This window comes from Onychomys torridus, chromosome 3, assembly GCF_903995425.1.
Source record: "Onychomys torridus chromosome 3, mOncTor1.1, whole genome shotgun sequence".
Taxonomy (NCBI): domain Eukaryota; kingdom Metazoa; phylum Chordata; class Mammalia; order Rodentia; family Cricetidae; genus Onychomys; species Onychomys torridus.
In genome coordinates, this window is record NC_050445.1 from 160,198,614 (window position 1) to 160,214,115 (window position 15,502).

General features: G+C 39.5%; 1 protein-coding gene across 4 annotated transcripts in view; it reads right to left on the bottom strand.

Moving 5' to 3' along the window:
* The window catches only part of Ipo8 (importin 8), a 72,839-nt gene that overhangs the window by 22,713 nt on the left and 34,624 nt on the right, over positions 1-15,502 (bottom strand). For 3 of the 4 annotated variants that reach the window (XM_036181193.1, XM_036181191.1, XM_036181194.1), the window contains exons 11-17: positions 11,958-12,034; positions 11,544-11,660; positions 9,940-10,029; positions 9,559-9,724; positions 8,465-8,625; positions 6,706-6,831; positions 1,355-1,421 (exon numbers count right to left, since the gene is read on the bottom strand). In XM_036181193.1, coding sequence (XP_036037086.1) covers positions 1,355-1,421; positions 6,706-6,831; positions 8,465-8,625; positions 9,559-9,724; positions 9,940-10,029; positions 11,544-11,660; positions 11,958-12,034 — 804 coding nt within the window. The remainder of the gene's footprint in view (positions 1-1,354; positions 1,422-6,705; positions 6,832-8,464; positions 8,626-9,558; positions 9,725-9,939; positions 10,030-11,543; positions 11,661-11,957; positions 12,035-15,502) is intronic. The other variant, XM_036181192.1, reaches the window with a different exon arrangement.

Below are 15,502 nucleotides of genomic sequence, written 5' to 3' on the forward strand. Positions count from 1 at the left end.
CTGGTATACAAAGCAAATTCCAGGCAAAGCCAAAGCAACATAGGGAAATCCTGTGGAGAAAAATTTCAGCCAGGAATAGTGGTACACACCTTTAGTCCCAGAACTAAGGAAGCAGAGGCAGGCGGATCTCTGGAAGCCAGCCTGGTCTAAAAAAAAAGTTCCAGGATAGCCAGAGCTATATAATGAGACCCTGTCTCAAACAAACAAAACAAACAACAATAACAAAAAATCAAATTTCTATTTTATAATATAAAATAGTTTCTATCTATAAATTTATTTTGCAAATGTATAAGAGAACTATATTGGCATATCTCTATCATGTAGTTTAAAATTAATAAACTATTAGTAATATTCTTTGGAGAGCTTAATGATACAGAGATAATATATATTACTATCTCATTTATAGTTTTACCGTCATCTATAAATGATATAGCTTTCTCTTCAAGTTATAGAACTTGCAGTTTAAGCAGTATTCTTCGGTTTAACTCAGAATACTTTATACCCACTGTAAGTAAAGCGGCCCAAAGAAATGTTCCATATTCATACACACTATCATTACTCTCAGTCAAAAGAAAACTATATCTAAATAGTTCATTTGAAAATGCACAGTTCTTATCTCCAAGCAAAGATATCTAACTTCTAAATGCTGCTTTTTCTCATGAAGAAGGTAGTACAAACCTTAGAGACTCAAAGCTTTTCTGCCAATTTATACTTCTGGTGAAACACTGTCTAGTTCTATGCACTTTACAAATCCCAGATAAACTTCATCCCAGTCCCCTTCCCTTCCTCCTCTGTCTCCCTCCCCCACACACTTCTTTCCTTCTCCCTGTTTCCCTCCGCCTCTCTTCTTCCTCTGCCCCTCCACACTCGGGTCTCAAGTAGCCCAGGCTGGCCTCAAACTCATTAGGTAGCCGACTTCTGATCTTCCTTCCTCCACCTCCTGACAAGTGCTGAGAATTCAGGCATGTCCTACCCATGTCAGTGCATGCTGGTGCTGGGAACAAAACCCAGGGATTCCTGCCCTCCAGGCAAGCACTCCACCAACTGACCTGTATCCCCAGTACCAGCTCAGTTCTGCTTAAAATGTAGATATTACATTCTCCATCCTTTAAATTTCATAAAACCAAAAATTCTTCTCTGGATACATTAAGAGTTCACCACTGAATGAAAATATACCTAGCTAATATCAGAAAGCTGAGCCTCAAGTTAAGAAAAAGCAAGATCCCCTCTCTTAAAACTGTCTACCTCACTAAGTTTAAAGAGCTAAAAAAAAAAATGTACTTTTGAGTTCATCAAATTGAAAAAAAAAAAAAAAAAAAACACAGTCTACCTTTTATCTGACCTCTGAACTTACCAATGACATGCTTCTGTAAAACAAGATCGATGATTCTTAGACAGATGTTCTCCAACTGCTGTGTGATCTAAAGACAAATTTTAAAAAGAGTCTAAAATTCACTGTGATCATTCTCGGGTTATTATTATTATTATTATTGTTATTATTATTTTGATTTTTTTGAGACAGGGTTTCTCTGTGTAGCTTTGTGCCTTTCCTGAAACTCACTCTGTAGCCCAGGCTGGCCTCAAACTCACAGAGATCAGCCTGCCTCTGCCCCCCAACTGCTGGGATTAAAGGCGCGCACCACCACACCCGGCCATTCTCAGGTTATTATATAAATTAATATTATGAGAAGAGAAGTTGCTATCTTTATGTGAAAATTAAATATGCAAAAATACAAGAAAATTCTGAAAGTAGACCAATGAGAAGAACGGAAGTTAAATCCATGGAAACTTAGAATTAGATACTTCTTTACTCATATTCTACACCAAATAAATTCCTAATGGATCAAAGATTTCTATGTAAGAAACTGTAACATAGAAAAATACCAGAAAAAGTAAAAGAACTCTTTTATAAACATGAGGAAGTAACAAAAGTCACAGAAACCACCTGATTACAAAACTGTCGAGTATTCCTGCACAAGGACAGAAACAGATCAAGACAAACAGCAAAAAAACTGAAATACTGCCCAGTGGTATCACAAACATCAATTCCCCTTATGAAATCTAACAACTCAACAGAAAAACAGCTACGCCATTAAAAAAACAAATGAGCCTCAAGCTCATAAAGAGATTGTCACTCTCACACATAACTGAGTACAACACTAGGACTGTGTCAGAAGTGAAGGGTGGAAGGACAGGTGTTCTGACCTCGAGATTACACACTCGCATGTAATCTCAGCCAACAACATCTCTTCAAGGAATTCACCCACAGACAATTCTCACTCCAGTAACAGGACATGAATAAGGCCATTCAGTGCAATAATATCTGTAACAATAACAACCAAATATCCATTTAACAGGAATGTCAGTGTCTACGTACTATGACTGGCTGTCTAAATGTACATATACAAGAGAATATTATTAAACTATATGCTTATTCTGACTGACATGTCAGTTAAACCTACTGTGTTGTTATGCAGCTCCACCTTCTGAGCAGAACAACTGCCCCTTCATCAGATCAGCTGTGACTGCCTATAAGAGTCCAGAGTCCATCAGGAGCAGGCCAGTCAACCACTGACATTCCTCACAGAAGGAGAGCATGGGGAGAATCACTGGACCCAAACCTGAGAATCCTCCCAGCCATATGTATTCAGTTCCGCCCCAAATGCACATGGCTTTGGGGTGTTGAGGGAGGGGCTAAAGTATACAGGCTAAAGTAGAGGGAGGGATAATTGAAGAGGACCTTCATTTGTGAGGAAGCCAACATCCATGCCTTGTGAAGACATTCCAGTGTAGCTACTTTGGGCTCACCCACGATTGTAACAAGTCTTTCCAAATAATGTCACAGGAGACTTCTTATTATGAAAGTATGGCCTATAGGTTACGGTGTTTTCTAACTAGTTCTTATAACTTAAATTAACCCATTTATATTAATCTACATTCTGCCACATGGCCCGTGGCTGTTACCTTCCTCCTGTACATCCTGCTTGTTCTACATCTCCGAGCATCTCCACCTTTCTTCTTCCCAGAGTCCGCTCTATCCCCGGAAGTTCTGCCTAACCTCTTCCTGCCTAGCTATTGGCCATTCAGCTCTTTATTAAACCAATCCCAATGACACATCTTTATACAGTGTAAAGAAATATTCCACAACATATGATCTAAGCTCAATAAACTCAATGATTCTCCAGGGTAACTGTGGTAGAATCAAACTCTGGTTTGTCATTGAAACCTTAGATGGAAGGAGGTAAATGTTGTCCTCCCCCAGAGAAAGAATTTTAGCAGAACATATTATCATCTTCATGAAATACATATACATGCACTTACTTTTTGCTAGTATGGCAAAAGAAAAATCTCAGATTAAAAATAATAAAAAATTTTAAAAAAAAAAACTGATGAAAACTACCACCTCTGAGAAGAGAATCTGGTAAATGGAGAACTGAGTAAGCAGTGAGTTTAACTAAATATCTTTTCATGACTTCAATTATCCAATATTCAACACATCCACATACCCACCCCCAGACATTATCTACATAGTAGATCTACTATAGTAGGCCAGGCTAGCCTCAAATTCAGAGAGATACACCTTCCTGCCTTTGCCTCCAGAGACTTAATGCTGTATCAGATCTTTTTCCCTAAGATAGAGTCTCACTGTGTAGCCCTGGCTGTTCTGGAACTCATTTTGTAGACCAGAATGGCCTTGAACTCACAGAGAACTGCCTGGCTCTACCTCCCTACTGCTGGGATTAAAGTTGTATGACACAATTCCTAGCCTTTGTATCAGGTATTTTTTAAATAAATAAAAGTTAAAATCAGTGATGAGATACACTTTCAGGTAACTGTATAATTCAACCTTAGAACATATTCTAATTCAATTTTAATTTTATTTTGGGTATTTTTTTATTTAATTGAAATAATAATTTGTAGGTACAGTTTGATAACTTGATATATGTTAAACTATTATTTTGAAGTTCAAATGATCCAAAATCTATACTCTACCAATATCTTTAAAACATCAGATAAAAATGAACCTGCTTCAGTACCCATTTTTGATTTCCAATTTTGCCCTAAGTAACCATAGGTATGTTTTTCTTTGAAAGAAGTATGACTTCCAGAGTTCACTTATACTAAGCAGAAGTATCAAGTTAATGAATGGGGCAGGAGAGATGTCTCAGCAGTTAAGAGTGTGTAAGAACCCCAGTTCAGTTAGCAGCACAGATGTTGGGCAGTGCATAGCTACCTGTAGTAGCTCCAGCTCCTGGGGATGTGAGGCGCCTTCCAAGAGCATCCACACACACATATACACACACATATACGTACCCACATGTAGACACATGCACACATATATAACTAAAATATACATATATGTATATAAAGATTAATGAAAAAAGAGGCCATAAATTTGAAAAAAAGTAAAGAGGGGGTTTATGGGAGGGTTTGGAGGGAAGAAAAGGAAGAGAGAAACAATGTGATTATACTAAAATCTAAAAAAAAAGGAAAGAATTTTTAAAACAAAAATTTTTAATCCTCAAAAAAGTAAGAACAGGTTACCAGGAGGTCAGACCACAGCCAGGTTTGCCTCTAATTATACTGAAGGTTTTACATTTTCATCTCCAGGCAGGAAGTCCAATGTGATTTGCTTAATGTGTCTCAACTTTAACTCATGCCTCCCTTGATAAGTATAGTTAACTTTGAATGCCCAACATCACTTGTCGTTCAAAAAAAAATTTAATATCAAGATCAAGCTGGGCGGTAGTGGCACACACCATTAATCCCAGCACTCTAGAGGCAGAGGCAGGTGGATCTCTGTGAATTTGAGGCCAGCCTGGTCTACAGAGTGAGTTCCAAGAAAGACTCCAAAGCTACACAGAGAAACCCTGTCTCTAAAAAAATTAATATCAAGATCAAAAAGATAAATCAAAAGGCAAAAATGCTATTGTTTTCAAAATAATCCTGCAGTTTGCTCTCTTCACAATACCCATACTTGGGAAAATGGAATTTAGTGATTTCTTAGGTCTCATGAAATTGAAAACACAAGGTGAAAGAAGTATAGTTAGCTTATTAGGCATAGCTATTCTAAGATGATTTGGTCTAACTCACTGTTACCAAGAAGAACAGAGTTTCAACATGAAAAGAGAAAAATAAAATACTGAATATGGAAATTAAAAACTCACACAAGCCCTAAGGTGCAGGAACATCCAGCAGACTAACACTGCACTATTTCAGCAATCTCCCTTGGGCGCCTCACAAACACGGGATGAACCTGTAGTCACATGGCTAACAGCACACTGTAAAGAGCTGGTACCTGCTTCCCAAACCCTCACTTACTGAGCAAATCTGTCACTGCTAAACATAGCAGCCTGTGCTCACAAATGCAGTGAACACATGGCTAATCTTCACTAAAGAAAGGCCATGTTCCACTTGGAAGGAGAACCCAGGTGGACTGTGGGTTGGAAAAGTTGATGTGTAACAAGAATAGCCCAATGACAAATCTAGACCTATAACTGACCAGCTTGACAAGTGCAATAACCCTAAACCTCCTGACCCTCATTTCTGCCTCTGCAAAGGAGACTCCATTACCTATTGGCATTCTTCAGCCAACTAAAGGGTGAGCCCTGAACAAGATGTCTAAATTGTTATCCCTGGGCCTTAGGTGACTCAGTTGGTGGAGTGATAGCATGCCTGAAACCCTGGGTTTCATCCCCTAGCATTGTTTAAAAAGCATGTGACAATATATACCTGCTTTGTCCCAGCACGAAGGAAAGAGGTAAGGGCAGGAGGATCAGGAGTTCCAGGCCATCCTTGGCTACAGAGTAAGTTTGGGCTCAACCTGGGTGACATGACACCCTGTCTCAAAAAATTAATTGTATAGATCAATGTTCTTCTGGAATTTGGATGTCTTCAAGTTCTTACTTACTCCTGTCCATTGTTACTGTATCTTACTTACTTTTGCATTACAACTCTAATCCTGTACTAAACCTGTCACTGTAATTTCAAGTTCCATTCTTCTCCACTAAGATCAGACTGTGGGTTCCTAGAAGGCAAGTCCCTTATTCTGCTCAGCCTGGCACAAAGTAGATATGATGACCTGGACTCAGATTAATACAAAGGCTTATGCTGTTAACTTTTAATAAATGTGTAACATCCTTCCTCGATCATCTTAATACATTACTTTAAAATTTGAGAGAAATTCAATTTGTTTGCTTGTAATACCAAGACTTTAGGCTGGTGAGAATCACTGGTCATAGTGCTGAAGAAATAGCTCAATGGTTAAGAGTGCTTGCTGCTTTTTCAGAGGACTTGGGTTCATGTCCCAGCACCCATATCAGGTGGCCCAAAAATGCGTATAACTCCAATTCCAGGAATCCAATGCCTCTTATGGACTCTAAGGGCACTCACATACATGTGCACATACATTCAATATATACACAACAAATACATAAATTTAAAAAATAAATTAAAGGGAAAAAAATCATTTGCCACAAAAAGCCTGGCCACCTGAATTCAGTCCCCAAAACCCACAATGGAAGAAGAAAACAGACTCCCAAAAGTTGTCCTCTAACTTCTACACACATGCCATGGTGAATACACATATGTTTACGTACATGTACACGTGTACACACACACACACACACACACCAAAATTCAGAACCATTGGACATATAAATTTCAGTTAATATAACCATAATAATAAAACACAAAGAATCCCACCTCTTGATGATCTTCCACAACTGTTAAGATAGTGTCAATAGTGTGTAAAATTCCCATAGCCATGACAGTTTTGTCTTCGACTTCTTCATACTCATCACTTTGAAGAACTTTAACAAATATCTCAGCCTGTAAAAATTACATTAGAATACTCACTAGCTGGTACCACTGCACCATGGCAGAGAGGCAGTGCCATATACCCAAATACTAGCATTTCTCAGACACTAAGTTCTACACTTTGCTAGCTAAATCATCTTTTTTCTTGCAATGACAGATCATGTCACACTTATACAAACATCCTTCTGCATTTATTATAGTCGTGATATGAAACACATATTAGCTATTATAGCCATTGACCAATATTTATGTAACTTCTAGTTATCTTTAGAGAAAATCAAAATCTAGAAACAATGAAAACAAGTGTTTCTAAAAGGAAAGATGTGACAGGACATTTAGAAGATGAAATCAAAGATCATTCAGAAAATGAAACAAAAACAGACATAGACAAAAAGAGAAGAAAAGGTCCAGGAGTAGGACTCAGTTCAGTCTGATACTCCACATCAGGAAGTATAGAAGAGGGGAGAAAATAGGAAAATTTTTATCAAAGAGGCAACAAAAACATCCTCCTGGACTGGCAAGATGGTTCTGTGGGAAAAGGCACTTGCCACACAAGGTAAGTAACAGGAGTTCAATCCCCAAAACACACATAAAGGTGGAAGGAGAAAACCAACTCTACAGAGTTGTCCTCTCACTTCCACATTCTGGATCACACACACACACACACACACACACACACACACACACAATATGTACATATACAATAAAAATAAATTTTAAATTTTTTCCAAAGAAGGAAAATGAAACTCCAATTCTAAGTGCAAAAGTAAGACCTCAGAAGGCTGGGGTCAAGAGTGTCATCATGGCACTGCAGGGTATCACAGGTGAAAGGGACTATCAGGAATGAATGGGCTAATCTAAGGCTAATCAACCCAGCCCAGGAATATCTTAATGAGTAAGGCAAATATGATCATATTGAGATTTTGTTTATAAATAAAACTCAACTCCAAATTCTGGAATTTAATTAATTGGGGGGGGGGCATTATTTATACTCCTCAGGGCTTTTTTAAAAATATGTATAGGTGTTTTTCTTGCATATATGTCTGTACACCACACACATGGCTGATGCCGTGGAGGCAAGAAGAAGGTATCAGATCTCCTGGAACTGGAATTACAGACAGTTGTGAGCAGTCATGTAGGTACTGGGAATTGAACCCAGGTCCTCTGGAAGAGCAAACAGTGCTCTTAACCACTGAGCCATTTCTCCCGCCCCCATTAAGGGTTCTTTACCAAACTAGTATATACTTAGCTCATTCTTACTGTTGCTATATGGCTAGTTCTTCTTAAAGGAAGTGGAGGGAAGAGGAAGGCTTATACAACTCAGGAAGCAAATAAAACTTACAAGGTTCACAAAAGGGAATTCAGAAATTTCTTAAGATTCACAAGGTTGCTCTCCAAGTAATAAAGACAGCAAGTGCTTGGGGAGAGAGTGAGCTGCCTTAAAATAATGCAAGGGGCTCCAGGGATGCAGATCTCACAGTCACCCATTTAGAACAGGCTTTTCAGTGATGTGGCTGCCTTGACTCACTGGCTCACTAAGCTAGACTTGAACAGAATCATTTCTTCAGTCTGTCATCAGTGCCCTATTTATTTGGGGGTGAAGAGGCTTGTTACATCTCTCCAGCAGAAGTCATCCAACACTTACCAAGTGCTGGGTTGTGTCAACAGCAATGGAGGCCACCTCTTGACTGTACTCACATATCATCTTCTGAATGACGTTGGTGACATCGTCATTCTCTGTCTCTCTGACGATATGTAGCAGCTCCTGCATAATAGGCCTCACATGTGGTTTCATGTGCTCCTTGGCTAACGCAGTCAGATAAACAAAATCAGCAAGAGTTAGTCACTCACACATTATAACTCCTAGATAAGGCTTAGATGCTGTTGTACTGTGATGAGCAAGTTACAAAGCTGTATTAAGTAACCCTCCGAGAGTTACACACACACAGCATCAGGGTGTGGTGTACTGCCTAAGGAAGAGCTGTCTTACCCCAAAGAACAACAGCTCTGCACCTTCACCCTGAGAAATTCTAATTGTACAAATGTTTTGTCATCAGCCTGACTGTGGATCCCCATGACAAGTGTGAGAACTCCTGCCTATAGATACCATGGTCAGCACTGTGCTGACCCATCCTCACCATCTCTACCCACCCCACCCCCAGCAGATCTTTACACCTCATCTAATCTCCTCAATAAAACAGGACACAAGCTCATGTTCTCATAAAGCTGAACTTGCTTGCAAAGGTTATTTGGATCTTGAACAAACAAACAAAATACCTGTGTCACTACCCACTGGAAATACTACTTTCTGAACTGGTAGAACCACAGAGACCCTGGAGTTGAATCCTGGTGCTGTACAATCTAACTTCTTAAACTGAGACAGGAGAAAATGAAGGCCTGACGGGTTTAGAGCCTTGTCAGCTTTGTTAAGCTTCAGAGAAAAGATGCTGAATACCTTCCCAGCCCTTTGTGGCCAGTCAGAGAGCACCAAAGCTGGTCCATGTGTCTTAAGTCCCAGCTTACCCCAGTACCCAGCAATTGTTAACCTGAAACCACAACTAACAGAGCTCCTAAAACAGGCAGAATAAGTACCTATAAAATTCAGAAGGGGGAAAGGATCTAGACTCTGGACCCTCAGGCTTAGAAATCTCCTTCAAGGAAGGAAGTGAATGAGATTATGTAGGGCTATTTATTAAAAAAAAAAAAAAAAAAAAAAAAAAAAGACCTATGCATCATCACCTTGAGTCTGGTTAGAGATCAGCGACTGCAGTGCAAGGGCGGCTTCGACCTTGACGGGCATCTCCTCATCTTCAATCAGGCTCTTCTTGGCTAATTCAACCGCATTTCTGAGGTTGAGCTCATTATGAAACTTCAGAGAACTAAATGCGTGCAGCACCCAGCAAGACTGTAATAAAGAAGGGGTAGTGACTGGATGATAGTATTCTGTGACAGTGTCGGGGACAGCCACTGGATGACACCACTGTGTCAGGGCAGTCATGGGACAACAGGGCCCTGTGACAATGTCACACATGAACTCTTTTAACACATCATCACATTCACTTCAGAAACTACCCTACAGGTGAGATCTTAGTATTCATAACAGATGTAACGAAAACTTACTCTAGCTCGAAGATATCCCAGGTTAGACAATAATAATGGAAATACATGATTCTGTAAGAACAGCTCAATTTGGTCCTTGAATAAACTCTTCTGTTAACAAAACAAAAAAAAAAAAAAAAAAAAAAAAACAGGAAGTCAAGTTCAGCAGCTGCCAATGACTTCATCATATGTAAGACCACTTCCTCAAAAGTGTGCTTACAGTGACTTGTGTTTAATACCCAATTTTGTAAAATTGTTTGATCTACACATTGCAACTTTCAAACAAGTCAGGAATAGTATCTTAGAACAATTTTTTTTTTTTTTTTTTGGAGCTGAGGATCGAACCCAGGGCCTTATGCTTGCTAGGCAAGTGCTCTATCACTGAGCTAAATCCCCAACTCCATTTTAAATCCCCAACCCCAATTTATTTTTGTAGAAAGAAGAAATCATACTCAGATCTTTCTTACAGAGCTATAGTTAAACTGGCAAAAGTAAATTTTCTTTTTAGTTAAGAAAGTAGGTGACAGAGCTGGTGAGATGGTCAGCAAATACAGACGCCTGCCATCAAGCTAATCACCTGACTTTGATCCCCACAGGAGAGAACACTCTCAGCACTCACAGGTTGTCCTCTGACCTCCATACCTGTGTTGTGGGGCACACATGCAAAGGGACATGCACACACTCAAAATAAGTAAATAAAATATAATAAAAGCTTTCCTTCTTTTGTTTTTGTTGTGGGGAGAGGTCAAAAGGGCAGGGGTTGGACTTGGGGGACTAGAAGCGAGTGTGATTGGGGTACACAATGTAAAATTCCCAAATAGTCAATGAAAATATTATGTTGGAAAAACGTAATTAAAAATATTTTTAAATCCCAAACATAAAATGAGAAATGTATTTTTTTAATGTGTGTAGGTTAGGAAGGAAAGGATATTCACTGTAAAGCCAGTCAATTAGAATAAATCACCAACAATTTCCATGCTTCTATTGCCTTGAGCTTCACACCTTAAAATTAAGTTAAATTTTGATCATCTGAGCTGGGGAAATGGCTGTTGGTGAACTATAAGCCATACAGGCATGAAGACCTGAACTGAAATCCCCAAATGGGCCAAGAGTAATGGTGTACCAGTGCATATTTGTAACCTAAGAATGGGGGTGGTAGGGAGCACAGCAACAGGCAGATCCCCAAAGCTCAATGGCCAGCCAGTCTAGTAATTGCTAAGTTCTAAGCTAATGAGAGGTCTGTCTAAAAATAAATAAATAGTGGCTAGAGAGATAGCTCAGCAGTTAAGAGCACTGGCTGCTTTTCTAGAGGACCCAGGTTCAGTCCCAGTACTCATGTAGTACCTCATAACCATCTCTAACTCCAGCTTCAGGGAATCTGACACCTTCTTCTAGCTTCTTCTGGCATCAGGCACGCATGTGGTGCACAGACACACACACAAACAAACACCCAGACACATAAAGTAGGAAAAATAACAAAAATAAATAAAGTGGGGAGCCATAACAGAAGACACCTCACTCTGGCTGCCAAAACACATGTGTATACACATGAACACACACACTATCACTCATACACTACACAAATACTCTCCAATACATGAGAAAAAGAAATTGATAGTCTTAACCTTCAACAGAATCTCAGCCAGGGAACCAATCACATGCAGGGCTCCATCTTTCTTCCTAGGGTCAAAGTTCGGGTCTGTTAGTATTTGATAACAGAACGCCATCATTTTTGGCAACACCTAAAGAAACAAAAATCCATTTCAATCTGCATGAACCTCCATCTTGTCACCACCATGTTGAATACGATGTGCATTTTCAATTTAATTTTCAAGATTAAAGCCATTTTATTGTGTTTTATTCATCAACTATAAACACAAAAGGAAAGGTATCAAAGATACTTCAATCTTTTACTTGGAAAAAAAACCTATTTAAAATGATAAGTTGTAAGTAATGCTGATATAAACTGTTAAATATTGAGGACATATTAGAACATCAAATTAATACAAGCTACTTTTCTGTTAAAAACAACTGTATACCTCTTTCCTTTTCTTTGCAGCTGTGTACAACAGGGTTTGGGCTGCATTGGTGGGAGAAGCATAATCTTCAAAAATATCTAAAATGTCAAAATAAATCTTATTAATAAAAACACAACTCTTTATTATATAGACTTTAAACCTGGCCAGTGAATTACAGAATAAAGATGCTAAGGTCATCATGATCTCAGATTTTTCATGCATAATCTAATATATGATTTAGCACATTTAGCAAACACCATGTGCTCAACCTTTCAAGTGACAAGATTAAAGAAAAAAAATACAGCTCAGGTATCTATTTCCCTGAACACAGAGAATGTACTTCATCTCTATCAAAATGCATTCAGAGTGCAAAACACAAAACTTACTCAGAGTATTCCATGTGCAGAAACTGCTCTAGGCTCTAGGAATGCAGACTTAAACACAGAAGCTCACATGGCAAGAATTAAGAAGTAGGGATTACATGAATGTACTACAGCAGGCAGGGAACAGCAGGGGAAGAGTTCTAAGGAAGGGCTGGCACTTTACAGCATTCAACACATAATCTGTTGAATGCCAAAGTACTTAAATACTACTTAATACCTTGAAAACTTCCACAATTTCATAAAAGGCTATTTCATTAAGAATTTGAAAACTTGCCAGTGGTGGCAGTGGTGCATGCTTTTAATCCCAGCACTCAGGAGGCAGAGGCAGGTGGATCTCTATGAGTTTGAGGCCAGCCTGGTCTACAGAGTGAGTTCAAAGACAGTCAGGGCTACACAGAGAAACCCTGTCTCCAAAGCCCCTTCCCCCCTCCCCTGGAAAACAAGAGTTGCTCCGTGCTGAGCACTATACTACAAACTACACAGTACTGTTTTTGTATCCTGCTCACAGCTGAAGGCACTGCACCTTACAGAGGCTGAGTCACAGATGCACAGGGATGCAGCTTGTGGCATCACTTTAGGCTTCCACAACATCAAAGCCTGAGCTCAGGTCAGCTTTTACCAAATCTAAAAACATTATTCTTGGTAACTGGTACGAATCTGATTACAGAATATGATAAAAAAAAAATCAATTTTAATATTAATCAATACACACAGACAGGAATGCAGTAATATTCTTCTTTCCCTGTGGTCATTTGACAACATAGACTAGAAGGACCACTCAATCATGACAGCAGAAAATGAACAAGGGAAAAGCTCCTCAGTGATTTTTTTTCAGTTACCAATATTCTTCTCACCAATTTGTAAATTAAAAAAAAAAATTATATGTGTATGAGATTTTGCCTTCAAGAATGTCAGTATACCTCATTCAAGCCCTGGTGTCCAGGTAGGCCACAAGAGGGTGTCAGACCCCCTGGAACTGGAGTTACAGATAGTTGTAAGCCACTTTGTGTGTGCTAGAAATCAAACCTGGATTCTCTGGAAGAGTAGCCAGTTCTCTTAACTGCTGAGTCATCTCTCCAGCCACAGTTGATGAAATGTGTACATACCCACTATAGCAATTAGGTTGAGAGCAAACATGAAAGGGGTTTGTTTATTGTTGTACTATATCATAAAGATGCCAGAACTACTAGTTGTTATATTTTAAAAACAAAACAAAACAAAAAACAAAGATATCATTTTTCCAGTTAGGTTTCTGAGAAGTTAACATGGGGTGGAGGGAGGACTGAGAAGTTAACATGGGGCTGGAGGGAGGACTGAGAAGTTAACATGGGGTGGAGGGAGGACTGAGAAATTAACATGGAGGTGGAGGAGGGCTGAGAAGTTAACATGGGGTGGAAGGAGGGCTGAGCAGTTAACATGGAGGTGGAGGAGGGCTGAGAAGTTAACATGGGGTGGAGGAAGGCTGAGAAGTTAACATGGGTGGTGGAGGAAGGCTGAGAAGTTAACATGGGGTGGAGGAAGGCTGAGAAGTTAACATGGGGTGGAGGGAGGGTGAGAAGTTAACATGGGGTGGTGAAGGAAGGCTGAGAAGTTAACATGGGGTGGAGGGAGGGTGAGAAGTTAACTTGGAGTGGAGGGAGGGTTGAGAAGTTAACATGGAGTGGAGGAAGGCTAAGAAGTTAACATGGGGTGGAGGGAGGCTGAGAAGTTAACATGGGGGTGGAGAGAGGGCTGAGCAGTTAAGTTGGTGCTGGAGGGATGCCTCAGTGGTTAAGAACACTTGCTGTTCTTCCAGAAGACCCAAGTTCAGTTCCCTAGCACCAATATCAGGCACCTCACAATCACCTCTAACTACAGCTCTAAGGAATATAGCACTCTCTTCTGGCCTTCTCGGGAATCCACACATACATAAATAAAAATGTCTTAAAAAAAATTTTTTTTAAATGTTAACCATCTGAGGAGTGCCTGAGGGTTTGTGGTTAGCTCAGTGTAGACTACTTACCTAGCACACATAGAGCCCTAGACTCAATCCCAGCACACCTTTCCAGGCAAGATGGTATAGACCTATAAATGCAGCACTCAGAAAGCTGAGTCATGAAAACTGCCAGGAGTCTGAATCCAGCCTACATAGTAAGTTCGAGGCCTGACTGGACAGCTGAGTGAGACCCTATTTCAAAAGGCCTTAAGCAGAAGGAAGAATGACTTCACTCTCCTGTCAAAGCAGACACAGGAAGAGAGGGAATAAATCCTGCACGGGACAATGACCTTCAAGGAAAAGGCAAAGTGGAGAAAGAATGGAGATGGTCAATGTCGCTCTCCCCTGAGAGGAAGGGATGCTCCTTCTGGAATCAAAGCATGCTTAGCTCGGTAACTTGGGTCCCACAAGGTGGGCCCTGGCAGGAGTTTAAGCTGAACCTGGGAACTTCGGACAACTGACTCAACAAATAAAACAACTTTCTCACAGCACCTTCAACTAGCAATCTTTACTTCAACATTACTGAAGGCAGATTGGTGCCAATCAAGACCAGGAGAGACAGACATGAGAAAGGAAAAAGAATATAAAATAAAGCAAATAAATATGGTAACATTCCTGCTTTGATAAATCTTAGCTATGGGATACAGACTTACACATTATAACATCTGCACAGGGCTGTATCCAGAAAAAGGGGGGGTCATTATCAGGCAACCTACTCAGTTCAACAGCTTCTAGAAAGATCCAAGCCAAAATAGATCCCCAAAGATCTTTATTTTTGTATAGAAATAATAGAATAAAAGGATAGATTATTGAATCTACTCTAAAAAGAAAAAAGGGAAGGTATAGAAATGATAAGATAAAAGGTAGATTTTTTTAAACTACTTAGAAAGGAAAAAAGAGAGAATATGGATGTAATAAGATAAAAAGGTAGGTTATTGAATCTATTTTTTTAAGATTTATTTATTTATTATGTATACAGCATGTATGACTAGAAGAGGGCACCAGATCTCATTACAGATGGTTGTGAGCCACCATGTGGTTGCTGGGAATTGAACTCAGGTCCTCTGGAAGAGCAGTCAGTGCTCTTAACTTCTGAGCCATCTCTCCAGCCCTGAATCTACTTTTTAAAAGGAACTACTTGTTTCAAATATTTTACATTGGATTGGATTTTTTTATATAGTATATAAATTTTGTATTGGACACACCAA